The sequence below is a fragment of the Puma concolor genome, chromosome E2 (assembly GCF_028749965.1).
Source record: "Puma concolor isolate L17-30 chromosome E2, mPumCon1.1.hap2, whole genome shotgun sequence".
Taxonomy (NCBI): domain Eukaryota; kingdom Metazoa; phylum Chordata; class Mammalia; order Carnivora; family Felidae; genus Puma; species Puma concolor.
In genome coordinates, this window is record NC_141681.1 from 19909216 (window position 1) to 19926899 (window position 17684).

The window sequence follows — 17684 nt, forward strand, 5'->3', positions numbered from 1 at the left end:
TTCAAAACATTTTATTGTATTATATTATACATACAAAAAAGTACACTTACAGTAAGGCTTTACTGTCCAATATGGGAACCACATGTGGCCAATGAACACTTGAAATACACACCAAATTTCAAGAACTTGTTTCAAAGAAAAAAAATGTGAGACATCTCAATAAATTTTTTATATTAATTTTATGTTCAAGTATGATGTTTTGGATATCCCGGGTCAAACAAAATACAATATAAAAATTAAATACAATTGCTTCTTTTTATCTTTTTTAATGTGGCTTCTAGAAAAACTTAAATTACATTATGTGGTTCACATTTGAATTATACCGGACAGCACTGTCCTAAATTACAGCTCAATGAATTTCCACAAACTGAACTTTCCATGTAACTAGAATCCATTGGAAGAAAGAGAGCAGTAATAACACCTTGGGAGTTTCCTTCAGCTCCATTCCAATAACTAACCTCCTCTCCTCTCTCAAGGATAAACCACTATCCTTATTGCTAACAACACATATTATCAGTTTTGCCCATTTCTGTACTTTCATATGAAGGGATTCATACAACATGTGCTTTTTGGGTATACTCAATATATTTGTGAAATCCACCCATACTGGTGTGCAAGTTGTAGATTTTCATTATCACTGTATTTCTTTGTGTGGATAAGCAATTTACCCATTCTACTGTTAATGGGCATTTGGGCAGTTTGCAGTTTCTGGATATTACTAATAATGCTGCCATAAATGTCCAGTACATATATTTTGATGAATATATGTATTTATTCCTCTTGCATACCATGAAACTTAGAGTAGAATTGCTGGATCACAGGTATATGTAATTTGCAGTTTTAGCATGTATTGCCAGTTTTTCAAATGTTGTGTCAATTTTACATAACCAATATACCAACTGTTGTTTCATATCCTTGCCAACATTTGTCAAAGGTACTCTGAACGGAGAAAATACCTGTGAAAATATTTCAGCTGAAACACTCAACAAACTTTAATTAAAATGAATTGTGACCATACTCTTTACTGTCTTAGCTTACCAGGTGCCTTACCTCAGCATCTGTTAGAGAATATTGTCCTCATCCCCTTGAGTAGAATTAAAATTTTCCCAATTTAAAGAGAGAAAGAGAGAGAGAGAGAGAGAGAGAGAGAGAGAGAGAGAGAGAGAGAGAGAGAATACTGTCCTCATACAGCAGAGAGAGAGAATAAGCAAGCTCTCTTGTGTATCTCTTATCAGGACACTACTCCTATCAGGGCCCCACTCTCATGACCTCATATAATTTTAATTAGCCCCATAAAGACCTTATCTCCAAATGCAGTCACATTGGGTGTTGAGGCTTTAACAAATTAATTTTAGGGGAACAGAAACATTCAGTCCATAACAAATGTAAGCAGTAGGATTAGGATTCACACAATTATATGACAATGAAGCCCCTAATCCTAACTACTACATATTGTACAGATGATTTTGGGATAGGGAAGGTTATAGAAAAGTGCTTACTGTACACTGAATGTTTGGAATCCCCTGCTTTAAAGTTTTTAGATTATATAAGACCAATTATTGTATTAGTTTGCTATCACAACAGATGGTACTTACTTTGTAGTTATAAAGCTCAGTTTATAGACCAGAAAACTTGGAAAATTCTAAGTGTGGAAAATGCTATGGGTTAAACTTAAAATTTTTATCTATCATTTAATAAAATATTTCAGTTTTAAAAGTCAACTAAATCTGAAATTTTACCTCATATAAATTCAATCTGCTGTATCACTTTTTTTTTTTTTTTTTTTTAACGTTTATTTATTTTTGAGACAGAGACAGAGCATGAACACGGGAGGGTCAGAGAGAGGGAGACACAGAATCTGAAACAGGCTCCAGGCTCTGAGCTGTCAGCACAGAGCCTGACGCGGGGCTCAAACTCACCGACCGCGAGATCATGACCTGAGCCGAAGTCGGCCGCTTAACCGACTGAGCCACCCAGGTGCCCCTGCTGTATCACTTCTTACAGAAACAGCCTTGTAAATTGCTGATTATTTACTATTTCTCTGAAACAGTTGGTCACTCCTTATCCCTGTGGAAATCAAGGAAGCAGGGATTCCTTCTTAAGAATTTTAATTTTCAGGGCAGCTGGGTGGCTCAGTCAGTTAAGGTCCAAGTTTGGCTTAGGTCATGATCTTGGGGTCTGTGAGCTGGGAGCCTGGCATCAGGCTCTGTGCTGATAGCTCAGAGCCTACTTCGGATTCTATGTCCCCCTCTCTGCACCTCCTCTGCTCGCACTGTGTCTCTCTATCAAAAATAAATAAACGTTAAAAAATTAAAAAAAAAAAAAAAGAATTTTAATTTGGGGGGCATCTGGGTGGCTCAGTCGGTTAAGTGTCTGACTCCTGATTTCGGCCCAGGTCATGATCTCACGCACAGGTTCGTAAGTTTGAGCCCCACATGAGATTCTTTGTGCCCCTCCCCCCACTTGTGCGCTCTCTCTCTCTCAAAATCAATTAATTTAAAAATTTTAAATGTACTTATTTACTTACTTATTTGTTTTTAAAGCAATCTCTACACCTAATGTGGGGCTTGAACATATGACCCCAAGATCAAGAGCTGCATGCTCTACTGATTGAGCCAGCCAGGCATTCCAAGAATTTTAACTATGAACCTTAATTTTTTACTAGAAAGGTTTTGGCTTTTTATCTCTTGATAGGAAAATTCTCACATTTCCATATATGGAGAACACAGAAACAGACAATAGAGGGAAACAACAACAACAAAAAAGGATTCTTTTTTATTCCTGTCATTATTTTAACTTTATTATGAGGATTAATATAGGGGAGCCTGGGTGGCTCAGTTGGTTAAGCATATGACACTTGATTTGGGCTTAGGTCATGATCTCACAGCTTGTGGGTTCGAGCTCCACATCGGGCTCTGTGCTGACAGCTCAGAGCCTGGTGCCTGCTTCGGATTCTGTGTCTCCCTCTCTCTCTGCCCCTAACCCACTCACATTCTGTCTCTGTCTCTCTCAAAAATAAACAAACATAAAAAAAAAAAAAAAGAATATAAAAACAATCAAAAGAAATCAACACCTACTAATAAATGGACATTTTTACATGTTCTTTTAGCATTTTGAATGTCACTGCCATCCCATTACCTTCTGGTTTCCATAATTTCAAAAGACAAGTCAGTTGTTAAACTTATTGTGGCTCCCTTGCATGTGATGAGTCCGTTTTATTGCTGCTCTTGAGATTCTTTGTTTTTTCAAAATCTGACTATGATACATCTAGGTGTAGATTGCTTTGTGTTTATACAATTTGAAGTTTATTGAATTTCTTGGATATGAAGATAACTATTTTTAATGAATTTGGAAGTTTTCATCTGCTATTAATTCTTAAACTTTCTGCCCCTTTCTCTCTTTTCCTAGAACTTTCATGACATGTACACATTGGTACACATGCTGGAGTCCCATACTCTCTGAGACTGTTTTTGGTGTTTTTCTTTCTGTTCTTCAGACTGGATAATTTCTATTAATCTATGTTCATATTCACTACATCTTTCTTTTACCAACTCAAATTTGCTGTTGAGTGATCTCTACTGATATGCTCCGTTTGATGAGTCACTGTCATTGTAATTTGCCTTTAATCCTTTAAAGAAGAATCTTCCTTGAATTCTTTGAACATACTGATAAATAACTGCTTTTAAGCCTTTGTCACTAAGAAGCAACATTTGGGATCCCTCAAAGATAGTGTCTATTGGCTATTTTTTTCCCTGAGTATCAGTAATACTTTCATGTCTATTTACATGTCTCTTTAATTTTTTGGTTTAAAATTGGACATTTTAGACAATATTTTGTAGCAACTCTGAATTCTGACCCCTGCCTCCACTGTGTTGTTGCTGTTTTTATCTGTTTAGTGACTTACCTGGACTAATTCTGTAGTTTGCTTCTCCAGTAATGTGTAGCCTCTGCATGTCCCTGCTTAGTTTTGTTTTGTTTTCTTTTTAAGTCTAGCTTTCTAGGGGGCTGCCCTAGGTCAGCATAACTTAATAGTCAGCCAATGACTGTTGAGAGGTTTAGCTTAAACACCTTGAATCAGCACTTCGTTCTTCTGCCACCAGATCTGTGTGCAGCTTGAGGGATACTTTCAAAGTGCAGGGAGTTCATCACTCTACCCTGGTAGACTGGTAGCTTGGAAGGGCCCTCTTTGTCCTCTCCTGAGCCAGTGCAGCTTTATATATGCATAGTCTTCTGGAACATGAGAAGTAAGTGTGATTTAAAAAAAATATATATATTTTTTTAACGTTTATTTTTGAAGGAGAGAGAGACAGAGCATCAGCAGGGGAGGGGCAGAGAGAGAGACAGAGGGAGACACAGAATCTGAAGCAGGCTCCAGGCTCTGAGCCATCAGCACAGAGCCTGATGTGGGGTTCAAACCCATGAACTGAGAAGTAAGTGTGATTTTAATAGGGCCCACATTAGCAAACTCTTTCCCTAGATTTCTGATAAATTTCTGGCTAGTTGGTCATTTTGTTGCTTCCCACATCATTAGCCTTCCCAGAACATTTGCCACAGAGACCTCTATTGTTTTTGATGACATTCCTGGGTATGGATTTTTTCATGCACTGCTCTAAATAAGGTCAGCTCCTTCTGACAGGACAATAGAGTTGCCAGTCCTCTGGCTTGTCCCACCTGCCTGTCTAACCTGAGGGACCACAGAGCTGAGGGAACTAATGGAAGCAGCAGCTACTGACACAAGTTATCACTGTCCTTATTGAAATTCAGTAGCTTTTTTTGAATAAATACCTCTCAATGCATGTCCTTTGGTTAATTTCCAGAGACCTTAAATATATGTGTGTGTGTGTGCGCGCGCGCACGTATGCACGAGTGTGTGTTTTAAACAATTTGTCCAGTTTAAGCACTGCTTTTTGGGGAGAGGATTTACCAAACTCCTCACCAAGTCATTCGAGAAGTGTTGCTCCATTTCAGAAATGCTACGTTTTATTTTGAACTCTTCTACCCGATCTAATGTTCTAAAGATCAAGAACAAATATTAAACAGAACCATTTACTGGACTTTGAAGTGCCCCCACTGAGCAGACAGGAATAATCCAATGAAATTTAGAACCACTGAAGGAAAAACTTTCCCCAAAACCAGGACCAAAATGAGTCTGCACATCTTAAAGATTCCTCAACATCACTTCAACATGAAACTTTTTACACTTACTCTTAAAGATGGGGTAAAATAGATGTCTAGTTGAAGATTAGGGGTACAGAAAGGGACATGTTCAGTAGAGCCTGAAGTCACCCTACCTGGGCTCGCTCCTCATCAAACTCCAGGCAGCCCATACCATCCAGTCTCTGGAGGTCAATCCAGCCTTTCCAGATAACACAGACTCCATTCAGAATCATGGGAGCCTTCAAATACACCTAAGACACAGAAAAGGCACATGAAAACCAATGATAAGCCATCAGATACATGAAAAATGAAGAATAAGCTTTAAGGAAACCTGTGGTTTTCTTGGGGGAAAAAGATGAATACAATTATAAAATTAAGAATTATAGGAAGGTATATAAACCATAGCTCTGACCAAATTCTAGAAGTTAAGTTAATCTGGTTTACCAGGATTTTATTTCTAGTCACAATTCTCTCAAATTGTTTTTTAAAAAAAGTGATACAAATTTTATAAAAACTATAATAAAATGATACTTGAAATAGACATAGTTGAAGCTGAAGCTAGGACAATAGGTACTTTGCCTTGATTTTTGAACCTCGGGTAAAAAGCTATAAAGATGGAAAACAACTGGAATTCACGAGCCCCTAAAGACAGCACACACAGTTTCCCTCTATTTGGAAACCTGGAGCCACCCAGAGTCGGGCTCTTCATACTTCCCTTCAGTTTTATAAGCTACCTCATTGCTTCCTATGAAGTAATGCAGCTTTTTTCCTTTTTTTCTAACTTCAGTTAGCCAGTTTGTCTGCTTTTAACCAAAGAAACTTAACTGATACAACATTTATTTATTCACCATTATTTTTCAAGTAAACATAAATGATTCTAGATTAAAAGACACTTTAGGTATGATTTCAAAATTCAGACCAGTTTCATTTTCAACCACCAAATTCTGATACTGCCTGAAAATATAACTGTGCTCAAGAACAATTAAGGATCCACCAAGAAAGGAAAGGTGCTAATACTGTCATCTTAAGGTGAAAATTTTATTGTGAAACAGTAAGAAATATAAAAAATTTATTATAATTCCCACACTCTTCCCCCATCCTAATATCACTATCCTAATAGTGACTTTAGGAAAAAACAAACAAACAAACAAACAAACAAACAAACAAACAAACATTGTTATTTTAGATCTTCTCTACCTTATTTAACATGGGCTTCAGGGGCACCTGGGTGGCTTAGTTGATTAAGCCTCTGACCCTTGATTTTGGCTCAGGTTATGATCTCACAGTTCATGAGTTTGAGCCCCGCACCAGGCTCTGCACTAATAGTATGGAGCCTGCTTGGGATTCTCTCTCTCTCTCTCTCTCTCTCTCCCCCTCTCCCTCTCCCTCTCTGTCCCTCCCTGACTTGCATGCATGCTCTAAGTAAATAAGTGAACTTAATAAAAATTAAAACAAAAAGAAAACATGGGCTTCAGAATAAAAATCAGCATAGATGTTTATCATTTAATGCCTTAATAAGATTTCTTAAATGCAGAAGAAGCAGGATTTCAATGACTTTTCAAAACTCCAGGTTATCAAATATACATTTATAAATAAGGTCTTCATTTGTCTACACCAAATATATTTTATTTAAATAATCCAAGTGCTTTTGTGAGCTAAAATTAGCATTATTTATTACTTGTAATTATATAAAATTGGTTAAGACAGTCTTCATTTTAAGTAAAAAGCTGTAAACATCAACTTTTTCTTTTCTCAATTCAGCAGTTTCTTCAAAAATTTTGGGGCATTCTTGTTTCTAGAAAGGTTTAATAAGAATAATTGACTGTCAACAATTACAAATATGCTCAAAAAATTACAACTGAGACACCTGTAAAATAAAACCTACAGGATTTATGCCATCTTATTTTTGTCATTCCCCTCTACTATTAACACAACCTTTTTCTTGTTAAGGGCTCCAATAAACCACCCTGAACTAACTTCTATTTATATTGGGAAAAGAAGTCCAAAACATAAGGTTCCATTTCTCCTCCCATTTGGACCAAGGGAAGTAGCCTACAGTTATAGCTGAAACCGTTTAACCACATATTTCCTTCTGTTCTGATAAGTGCTCATTCTCTTCTACATTGTGAATTTAAAACTCCACTAAAGTGCACCTCGTCAGACAAGTGACTATGACAACCTCACTTTCAACACCTCAAAACCTAAAAACAATAGCCCTCCTCACTGCCTATCAATGTAACTTGACTTAACACATCTTCTAATCAATATCTCCACCAACTCTTTCTCACATGGGAGGGTGCCACACAGTGAGGACTGTAACATTTCACCTATCAAAGTACCTCATTAAATTCTCACACTAATCATGCACAGAATTCTCCTCTTCTAACAGGAGAGAAAGGTCAACTTCATGATTAGATTCTACGTTCTTCATCACATGATTTATATCATTTAGAATCAAAGATTCCATAATCTAGCTTATTCATATTAACTCTATAATCAAAATTATTTTCCTTATGAAATTACTGAATTTTTAAAAAGCCCATTCATTACTTCTTTATAAACATTCTCTCACGACAAAGAAAACCACCAATCTGTTTCGGGAAATTCCTAAGTGGATTCGGAAAAAGACTATGGTTCTTAGTCAAGGCTAGTGCCTAGAATCATAATGTAAAATAATATTTAGATGACTCTGGTGATTTATTTAGATGTTCACATTCAAAAATACAGTTTTACATTTAGATCTTCAAATGTTTGGCACTTTCATACATTTCATGAATACCAAACCTCAAAGTATGAAGAAAATAAAATTCTGTCTCTTAACAGTTCAGCATTTCGTAGTATAATCTAATAATACAATTTAAACACTAAGATATTTTTCACTGAAGATAATGATGACTTATTTCAAACTGTGAAAAGAAAATGTATTAGAATGTGACCTAGGGATTAAATCTATTGTCCTAGAACAATTAAATATTTTAAACGAAATGTATTCTATAAAGCCTTTAAAAGTAAAAAACAATCGATTCAGGGGTGCCTGGTTGGCTCAGTTGGAAAAGCATGTATTCTTGATTTTGGGGTCATGAGTTCAAGCCCCATGTTGGGTATAGAGATTAAATAAATAAACTTTTAAAAAAAGTATTAAACAGATTCAGCTCATCACACACAGAAACAACAAAATAGCCTGCTTATTTTTCCAAAAGTAAAGTAGCAGGGAATGTGAGACTTCACAGAAAGTTCAAAATGACTACAGCCTCACATTGTATTCTTCTGGAAATAAGGTAATAGTATTTAATTTTTAATAAAATCAATCTCTAAATATCAGGTGTGACATTACATTCAATCCAAATTATGCATAATATGACCTTACTGTCACCTTTAAATACCACATCACTGTAGCAGTAGAGCTTCAGCAAATACAGGTATGCACTGTCAGCTTGGCATTATCCACATACTGGGATACAATTCACCCACAAAAAGGAATAAAGTATTGATACATGCTACAATATTGTTTTAAAAAAATTTTTTTATGTTTATTTAGTTTTGAGAGCAAGAGAGACAGAGCATGAGTGGGAGAGGGGCAGACAGAGAGGGAGTCACAGAATCCAAAGCAGGCTCCAGGCTCTAGCTGTCAGCACAGAGCCTGATGCGGGGCTCGAACTCACGGACCGCAAGATCATGACCTGAGCCAAAGTCGGCCACCTAACTGACTGAACCACCCAGGTGGCCCATGCTACAATATTCAATTTAAAAAAAAAAAAAAAAAAAAAAAATTTTTTTAAGGTTTATTTACTTTTGAGACAGAGAGAGACAGAGCATGAACGGGGGAGGGTCAGAGAGAGAAGGAGACACAGAATCTGAAACAGGCTCCAGGCTCTGAGCGGTCAGCACAGAACCCGACGCGGGGCTCGAACTCACAAACCGTGAGATCAGGACCTGAGCCGAAGTCGGACGCTTAACCGACTGAACCACCCAGGCGCCCCTGTTCAATTTTGAAAACATTATGCTAAGTGAAAGAAATCAGAAAAGGGCCACATATTACATGATTCCATTTATTTGAGATGTGAATATACACTGGCACATACAAATGTGCAATTACAGAGAGAGACAGAAAGGAGATTAGTGGTTGCCTGGGGCTGATGGCGAGGGAAGGTGGGGGAGGGATAAGTGATTGCTAATAGGTACAGGGTTTCTTTCTGGATGATGAAAATGTTTTGGAATTAGACAGCAGTAATGGTTGCACAATTCTGCGAATATACTAAAAATCCCTGAATTGTACATTCTTAAAGCATGAATTTTATGGTATATGAATTTTATCTCAATAAAACAATTATAAAAATACTTATAATAACTTTACAGTTGCATATGGGATACTAGCACTCTGAGAAGATATGGGCCGGTGATATAAATCTAGCAGCCATCAACAATACAGTGGTATTTAAATCCAAGGGAGAGGAAGACATTGGCCAAGCAATAAGTAGAAGGAGAAAAGAAGGGGGGCCAGGAAGAACTCTGAGGACATCCAATGTCTAGATGCTGGATAAAAGAAAAGAACCCATCAGAGCAGGCTATAAACAGCCAGTGAAGAGAAAGAAAAACACATAAGGAACCTAGTGGCTAAAGGTTAAGTTATAGGACCCCACGGAAAAATTTCCCCTTTGTTGGATGCATTAGATACCTAAGGATTATCTTACAGGATCTTAGGTCACTCATAACTTTTAGGATTGCTTTTATTTAAGGTAGGAGTTCTTAGTCTGGAGTTCAGAGAACCTACAGGAGTTTGGGTTTATGGAAGTTTCAAAAAGACCAGAAACACCTTGAAATTCTATGTAAAAATGTGTGTGTTTGACTGAGCCCATGTGCATTTTTTTTTGTAAGTTCACTACTTTCACCACATTCTCAAGACTGTACAAGGCAAAAAGATTCAATCATGACAGTAAAAACTTCATTCTTCCTCTTCCCTCATAGGTACCAAGATCTTTGTAGCAGAGAGCCAGAAAGATGATAAACAGTCTTCACTTAAATTGACCAAACTTCCTAAATAGCTAAAAATTAGTTATTCTGTGTTTTGCAACATAAATGTCAGAGGAAAGACATAAGAGACATAGAGACATAGAGAACCTAGTCAACTTCTCATTTATCAATCTGTACAAACAGTTCTATCTCTGAGAGTCTGGACTCTACTTATTCTGAGAATATCTAAATTTGGAATAAGCAGTGGCATCCTCAATTGCCCTTCTAAAATACTATATATTTATAGAAGTTTATTTAGTGTTTCTAGCTCCTGGGTAGCTGCACTAAGAATAGAAATTGAGGGTACAACAGGACAGCAGAAAGAGTTGTCTCTTCTGAGAAGTTCTAAAGAAAATAATTTCAAGATAATTAAAATAGAAAAACGGTAGATTTGCAAAGAAGACTCCCACCACACCAGTACTAAGCCACAATATCAATACAGACAGAAACTCCCCACACTGGGTGAGCTTGAGCCCCGTATCAGGTGAGCTCAAGCCCCACTTTGGGTAAAACAGGAGCCCTGGTTGAGGCCCACTTCTCTCTCTCTCTCTCTCTCTCTCTCTCTCTCTCTCTCTCTCTCTCTCTGCCCCTTGTGGGATTCTCTCTCTCCCTCTCTGCCCCTTGCTCACTAGTGCTCTCTCTCTCAAAGTAAAAAAAAAAGAAAAAGAGAAAAGAGAAAAAGATACATCTAGAGACAGAAACTAAGTGTCAAAGCTATTGCCAAAAACAAAGAGAAAACTTTATTGTCAAAAAAACCATTTCAATCAGAAAGAATAGTTCACTTCTCTATAATAAACTGCTAGAACTTAAAACACTTGTTAACTAAAATCTAGAAATTGAGTTATTAGAGAAAACAGTAAGAGGGAATGATCAGCCCCTTAGGTATTCGGTAAATATTTAAACAATGATTAATAGAAGAGCAGAAACAGAGCTGGAATTAGAAATGGTTTCTTGTAGCTTCTAATTTCAATTTGAAAAGACCCACCTATTCAACAAACGTTTACTACCTATCATTTTGTGCAGGGTATGATTATCCAGGGCAGTGTGAATATACCAGGCATTTAAAAAAGATGTACATCCTACCATCCAAAAAAGATTCCAACACCAGTCAACTTAAAGTCTTTAAGGAGGAAGAGCTGACTACATAAATAAAGAACTGTAAGAATCAAAACTGAATTCACCCCTTACATTAAGTAGGACTCACTTAACTCTTAAGGTTAACGGAATGTACCAAATGATAGTAAAACTGTAAGAAGTTTAAATCCGTCAGCTTTCCAATGTCCCCAGACTACAGTTCTGGGGCACCTGGGTGGCTCAGAAGGTTGAGTTAACTCTTGATTTTGGCTCAGGTCATGATCCCAGGGTCTTCGGATCAAGCCCCCTCATCAGGCTCCACATGGAATTTGCTTAAAGATTCTCTCTCTCTGCCCCTTTCTCCTGCTCGTGCTCTCTCTCAAAATAAATAAATAAATAAATAAAAATTTAGAAAGACTACAGTTCTAGCAAACTTGTACATAAATAAGACTGAAGATTATCTACCTGAAAAATCCAGAATATTCAACTAAAAAACCAAGTGAATTAATGAATTCAATAAAGTGGCTGGATGGGGCACCTGGATGGCTCAGCCAGTTAAGCATCCGACTCTTGGTTTCAGCTCAGGTCATGATCTTGAGGTTTCCTGAGCTGAAGCCCCGCGCTGGGCCTTGTGCTAGAGGCTCAGAGCCTGCTTGGGATTCTCTCTTCTCTCTCTCTCTGCCTGCCTCTCCCCAACTCGTGCTGTCTCTGTCTCTCTCAAAATAAATTAATTAATTAAAAAAAAATAAAGTGGCTGCTGATAAAAATAATATGCAAAAACCAACAACTTTCCTATATTACGATAGTAACTCTTTAGAAAATAAGATGGAAAAAAAACACCTTATTTTAAAATATCAATAAAAGTATCAACTACTAAGAGTAAATTTAAGAAGGAACATGTAGACTTTATAAAAAGAAAATAGCTAATTTCTGAAACAAAGCAAATCATTTTAATAACTGGTGAGGTGTGATATTCTCTAATGGTAAGACTACAAATGCCAATTTATCCCAAAGTAATACTTATTCTAACAAAATTCCAATGAAATCTCAAAATAATGTTTTCTGGAATTTGAGAAATAAGTCTATAGTTCATAAAAAAGAATCAGACTATCCAAGAAAATATTAGAAAGTATTTTTCTGCCCTTTCAGATATTAAAACATGTAACAATGCAACCAGTACATAGGTACCAGTGCTATGGAAGTCAGAAGAAACTTACTAGAATAAAGAAAAAATCAGAAATGAAACCAAGTATTTAATAAATGAAAAAGGCAACATTTCAAATCAATGGTAAAAGGATATTTTATTTAACTAGTGGAAATAGGAAAAATGGCTAACCATATGAAAAAAATAAGTTTAAAAGAAAATAAATAAAATGGCCAAAGACCTGAAAAAAATTCACTAACGATAACCAAATCTATAAAATTAAAACAAGATAACTGTATCTATTTCTAAACAAATGTAAAAAATAAAAAAGAACTTCAAGTCTACAAGACGAGAAACCAGGTTCTACTATATTGTCAGGAGTATAAACTGGTTAACAATTTGGGGAAGGCATTTTTTTTTAGCAGTGTGAATTTTCCTTTGATCAAATAATGTCATGCCCTATGACTATATCCTAAAGTTTAATCAAAGATGTACACAAAATATTTGATTATAAGGATGTTCACCTGTAAGGTTTTTTTTTTTCAAAATGGCAAAGGATTATAAGTAACCTAGATGCCTAACATTTTACCATTGTTCAGTGTTAATGAATAAACAACATATATTAAACAAGTTTTCCTTAAACAGAAACACACATAAAACAAGTTTATGTATTGATCGAGGAAAATGTTATGACCCGGGGCTTGCCGGAACCTAACTCTGTAACATCCTGGCAAGCAGCTGTTTAGTACTAATTCAGTGTCTGCAGCCACTATAGAAGATAACTACCATACAATGAAAATCAACTGTATTATTTTTATTTATTTTTAATGAATTAATGTATTTATTTTTTAAGTAAGCTCTACGCCCAATGTGGGGCTTGCACTCAAGAAGCATGTGCTCTACAGGGGTGCCTGGGTGGCTCAGTTGGTTGAGTGTCCAACTCTTTATTTCTTGATTTCGGCTCAGGTCATGATCTCAGTTTGTGAATTTGAGTGTGATGTCAGGCTCTGAGCTGACAGTGTGGAGCCTGCTTGAGATTTTCTCTCCCTGTCTTTGCCCTCCCCTGCTCATGGGCTCGAGCACTCTCTCTCTCAAAAATAAACAAACATAAAAAACAAAACAAAAACAAAAACAAAAAAAAGAGGCACAAGCTCTACAGACTGAGCCATCGAGGGGGTCCAACTGTAAATATTGGTAAAAGAAAAGGAATATTATCGCTATAATAGGAAGAGTGATAAAATGTGCTTTGGAATCAGATAAAATCTGGATTTAAATTCTAGCTTTATCAGTGTGTCTGAGACAAATTTAAGTTTGCTAATAAGCCTCAGATTCCTTACATATAAAATCAGAGCTAAATAATACCTCTTTCACAGGTGAGAGTAAAAATTAGTTAAGACATAAACATTCATAAAACATATGAGACACATAAAGCACCACAAACATACTGACTGCGTGCATGCACATTACCACCAATGTTTTACAAAGCGATTTCTTTCCAAGGGAAAAAAGCCTTTTTTTTTGAGAGAACTGAACAAAGGTTCTCACCAATGAATCAACAGATATGCAGTAATACCAGGATGGCAAAGACACCAAGGAAAACAAGATATTCTGCTAATGAAGTATGTACCCTGCCTTTTAATTTTAATTGTTTCTGTAGTCTATTTAACAGATTCCTTTGGAAGATACTTGGTTCTGACTCATCTTCCTTTAGCCACATGCTCCTCATAAATGCAGTCAACTGCTTGCCTGTTGGATAATCACTAAGACAGTCATTCAATTTCACTTGCCTCTGAATCATAATTGGGTTGCATGTAAGTGTAAAAAATAGCTTCTTCTGTAGTGATTTAATGTAATTTACCATCTACTCCTTATAATTCAAAAGAGAAATCATAATACAGTTTAATTCAGAATGTACCTGGAACTGAGATTGTATGTGTGTACATATTCAATAAATGCATGCGTTAACCAAATAGAAAAACCCATCTTAAAATTTACATGGAATCTCAAGGGACCATGGATAGCCAAAACAATCTTGAAAAAGAAAAAAATGTGAGGACTCATAGTTCCTGATTTCAACATTTACTACAAAGCTACAGTATAATCAAAAAAAGTATAGTTCTGACACAAAGACAAACATACAGACTGATGGAATAGAATAGAAAGCCAAGGAATAAACCATCTTGTATATGGTCACATGATCTCTGACAAGAGTGTCAAGACCATCCAACAGTGAAAGAACAGTCTTTTTCAACAAACGGTGCTGGGAAAATGGATATCCACATGCAAAGAATGAAGCTGGACCCTTACCTAACACTGTATACAAAAACTAACTCAAAACAGATCAAACCCTTAAATGTAAGACCTGAAATTATAAAACTTTTAGAAGTAAACATAGCATAAAAGCTTCATGACACTGGATCTGACAATGATTTCTTGGAGATGACACCAAAGACACAGATAACAAAAAAAACACAAACAGGACTCAATGAACATTAAAAATTTTTGTGCATCTAAAGACACTATCAACAGAGTAAAAAGGCAACCCACAGAATGGAAGAAAGTATGTGCAAAAGATATATATGTTAAGGGATTCATATCCAAAATTAATATAGAGAATTCCTAAAACTCAACAACAAAAAATTCAACTAAAAAATGGGCAAAGTGGGGCGCCTGGGTGGCGCAGTCAGTTAAGCGTCCGACTTCAGCCAGGTCACGATCTCGCGGTCCGGGAGTTCGAGCCCCGCGTCAGGCTCTGGGCTGATGGCTCAGAGCCTGGAGCCTGTTTCCAATTCTGTGTCTCCCTCTTTCTCTGCCCCTCCCCCGTTCATGCTGTGTCTCTCTCTGTCCCAAAAATAAATAAACGTTGAAAAAAAAAAATTAAAAAAAAAAAAAAATGGGCAAAGAACCGGAACAGTCATTTCTCTGAAGATACACAAATAGCCAATCAGTACATGAAAAGATGCTCAACATCACTAATCATTAGGGAAACACAAATCAAAACTATAATGACAGATACTACCCCACATTAGCATGGTTACTGTCACAAAAATAGAAAGCACGTGTTGGTTAAGAATGAGAAACTGGAACCCTGGTGCAGTGCTGGTGGGAACACAGAAAGAACATTCATCTGCGGTGGAAAACAGTATGGTGGTTCCTCAAAAAATTATGATCCATGGGGCACCTAGGTGGCTCAGTCGGTTGAGCGGCCGACTTTGGCTCGGGTCATGATCTCACGGTCCGTGAGTTCGTGCCCCGTGTCGGGCTCTGTGCTGACAGTTCAGAGCCTGGAGCCTGTTTCAGATTCTGTGTCTCCCTCTCTCTGACCCTCCCCCGTTCATGCTCTGTCTCTCTCTGTCTCAAAAATAAATAAACGTTAAAAAAAAATAAAAAAAAAAAATTATGATCCAGAGGGGCACCTGGGTGGCACAGTCGGTTAGGCATCCAAATTCAGCTCGGGTCATGATCTCATGGTTCATGCGTTCGAGACTTGTGTCAGGGCTCTGTGCTGACACCTCAGAGCCTGGAGCCTGCTTCGGATTCTGTGTCTCCCTCTCCCTCTCTGCCTCCCCCCTGCTCATGCTCTGTCTCTCTCTCTCAAAAATAAACATTAAAAAAACATTTTTTAAAATTATGATCCAGCAATTCCAATTCTGGGTAAACATTCAGAAGAACTGAAAGCAAGGATCTCAAAGACATATATGTATATTCATGTTCATTGCAGCATAATTCACAACATCTAAAACATGGAAACCATCCAAGTGTGCACTGACAAATGAATGGATAAGCAAAATGCGGTATAAAACATACAAAATAGTATTATTGAGCCTTTTAAGAAAATTTTACAATATGCTACACGATGGATGAATCTTCAGAACATTATACTAAGTGAAATAAGCCAGTACTAAAAAGACAAATACTATATGATTTCACTTACATGAGGTACTTAGTCAATATCATAAAAAGTAGAATGGTAGATGCCAGGGGTGCCTGGGTGGCTCAGTCAGTTAAGCATCTGACTCTTGTTTTCGGCTCAGGTCATGATCTCAGTTTGTGAATTCAAACCCCGTGTTGGGCTCTGCGTGGACGGTGTGGAGCCTGCTTGGGATTCTCTCTCCCTCTCTCCACATCTCCCCTGCTCATGCGCTTGCTCTCTCTCTCTCTCTCAAAATAAATAAATAAAACTTAAAAAAAAAAAAAAGAATGGTGGATGCCAAGGGCTTGGGGAAAGGAGAATGGGAAGTTATTATTTAATGGGTTTACAGTTTCAGTTTTATAAAATGAAAAGATTTATGGAGAAACTCCTGTGAAAAGGAGGTAGAATCAAAAAACAGAATCAGAAAATACAGAGTAGCCCACTCCCTCTGACCGTTATTTCCTCCGGATCTCTAGCATGCTGTGAACATTGGCTCACATTATGCACACGTCCCAATTCCAGTGTGAGCCTTAGGTTTTCTACAACCTACTCATGACTCTGCTCACAAACTTCCCCAGACGGGCTTTTCAAATTTGCAAAGAAGCTGAAAATCCAGACTTGACTCTGAGACTCTGTTCAGCTTATCTTCTAGGAGCTTTCACGTTAAAAACTACATTACAGTCTTTCACTGATACTGCCATGAAGTCTGTGCTTGCTATGTTCAGTTTCAAAACTAAACAATGCATTGTCTAGAAACATGTGCATACGAATAAAATGACAAAGGAAAGCAAGGGAATAAATATATCAGTCGGGATAGTGGGTTGTTTTTTGTTTTGTTTTTGTGAAGAGGGGTAGAGGACTGTGGAGTTTTCTAAGGCATCAGTGTCCAATAGAAGTATAGCGGGAACCACAAATGCAAGTCACAGAGGTAAATGTAAACTTTCTAGGACATATTCAAAAAATTAAAAAGAAACAGGTGAAATTAATTATAATACTGTTAGTTAACCAAATGTATCTAAAATGTATCTAAAATCTAAAATGTATCTAAAAATTATTTCGATACATAATATAAAAATTGAGAAATCTTACATTCTTTTTTTTGTACCAAGTTTTCAAAATCCAGTGTGTACTCTTTCACAAACAGCAAATGTCAATCAGACCAATCACATTTCAAGTGCTCACTAGTCACATGTGGCCAGTGGCTACCATGCTAGACATCACAGTTCTAGTGTAGATATACTGTTATCTTCAGTAACAAGTACATGGACACCCGTTTTGTTATTTCTAAAACTGTACATACATTTTTATCCACTCTTTTATTTGTAAGATAAACTTAACAAATGCAAAGATGACTGGCATTTAAGGGAAAAATGCATTAATGAACAT

General features: G+C 36.8%; 1 protein-coding gene across 2 annotated transcripts in view; it reads right to left on the minus strand.

The window, feature by feature from the left end:
- CBFB (core-binding factor subunit beta) overlaps positions 1 to 17684 on the minus strand; it is a 56798-nt gene that overhangs the window by 20410 nt on the left and 18704 nt on the right. For both annotated transcript variants that reach the window (XM_025920681.2, XM_025920682.2), the window contains exon 4: positions 5292 to 5408. In XM_025920681.2, the coding sequence (XP_025776466.1) occupies positions 5292 to 5408 (117 nt within the window). The remainder of the gene's footprint in view (positions 1 to 5291; positions 5409 to 17684) is intronic.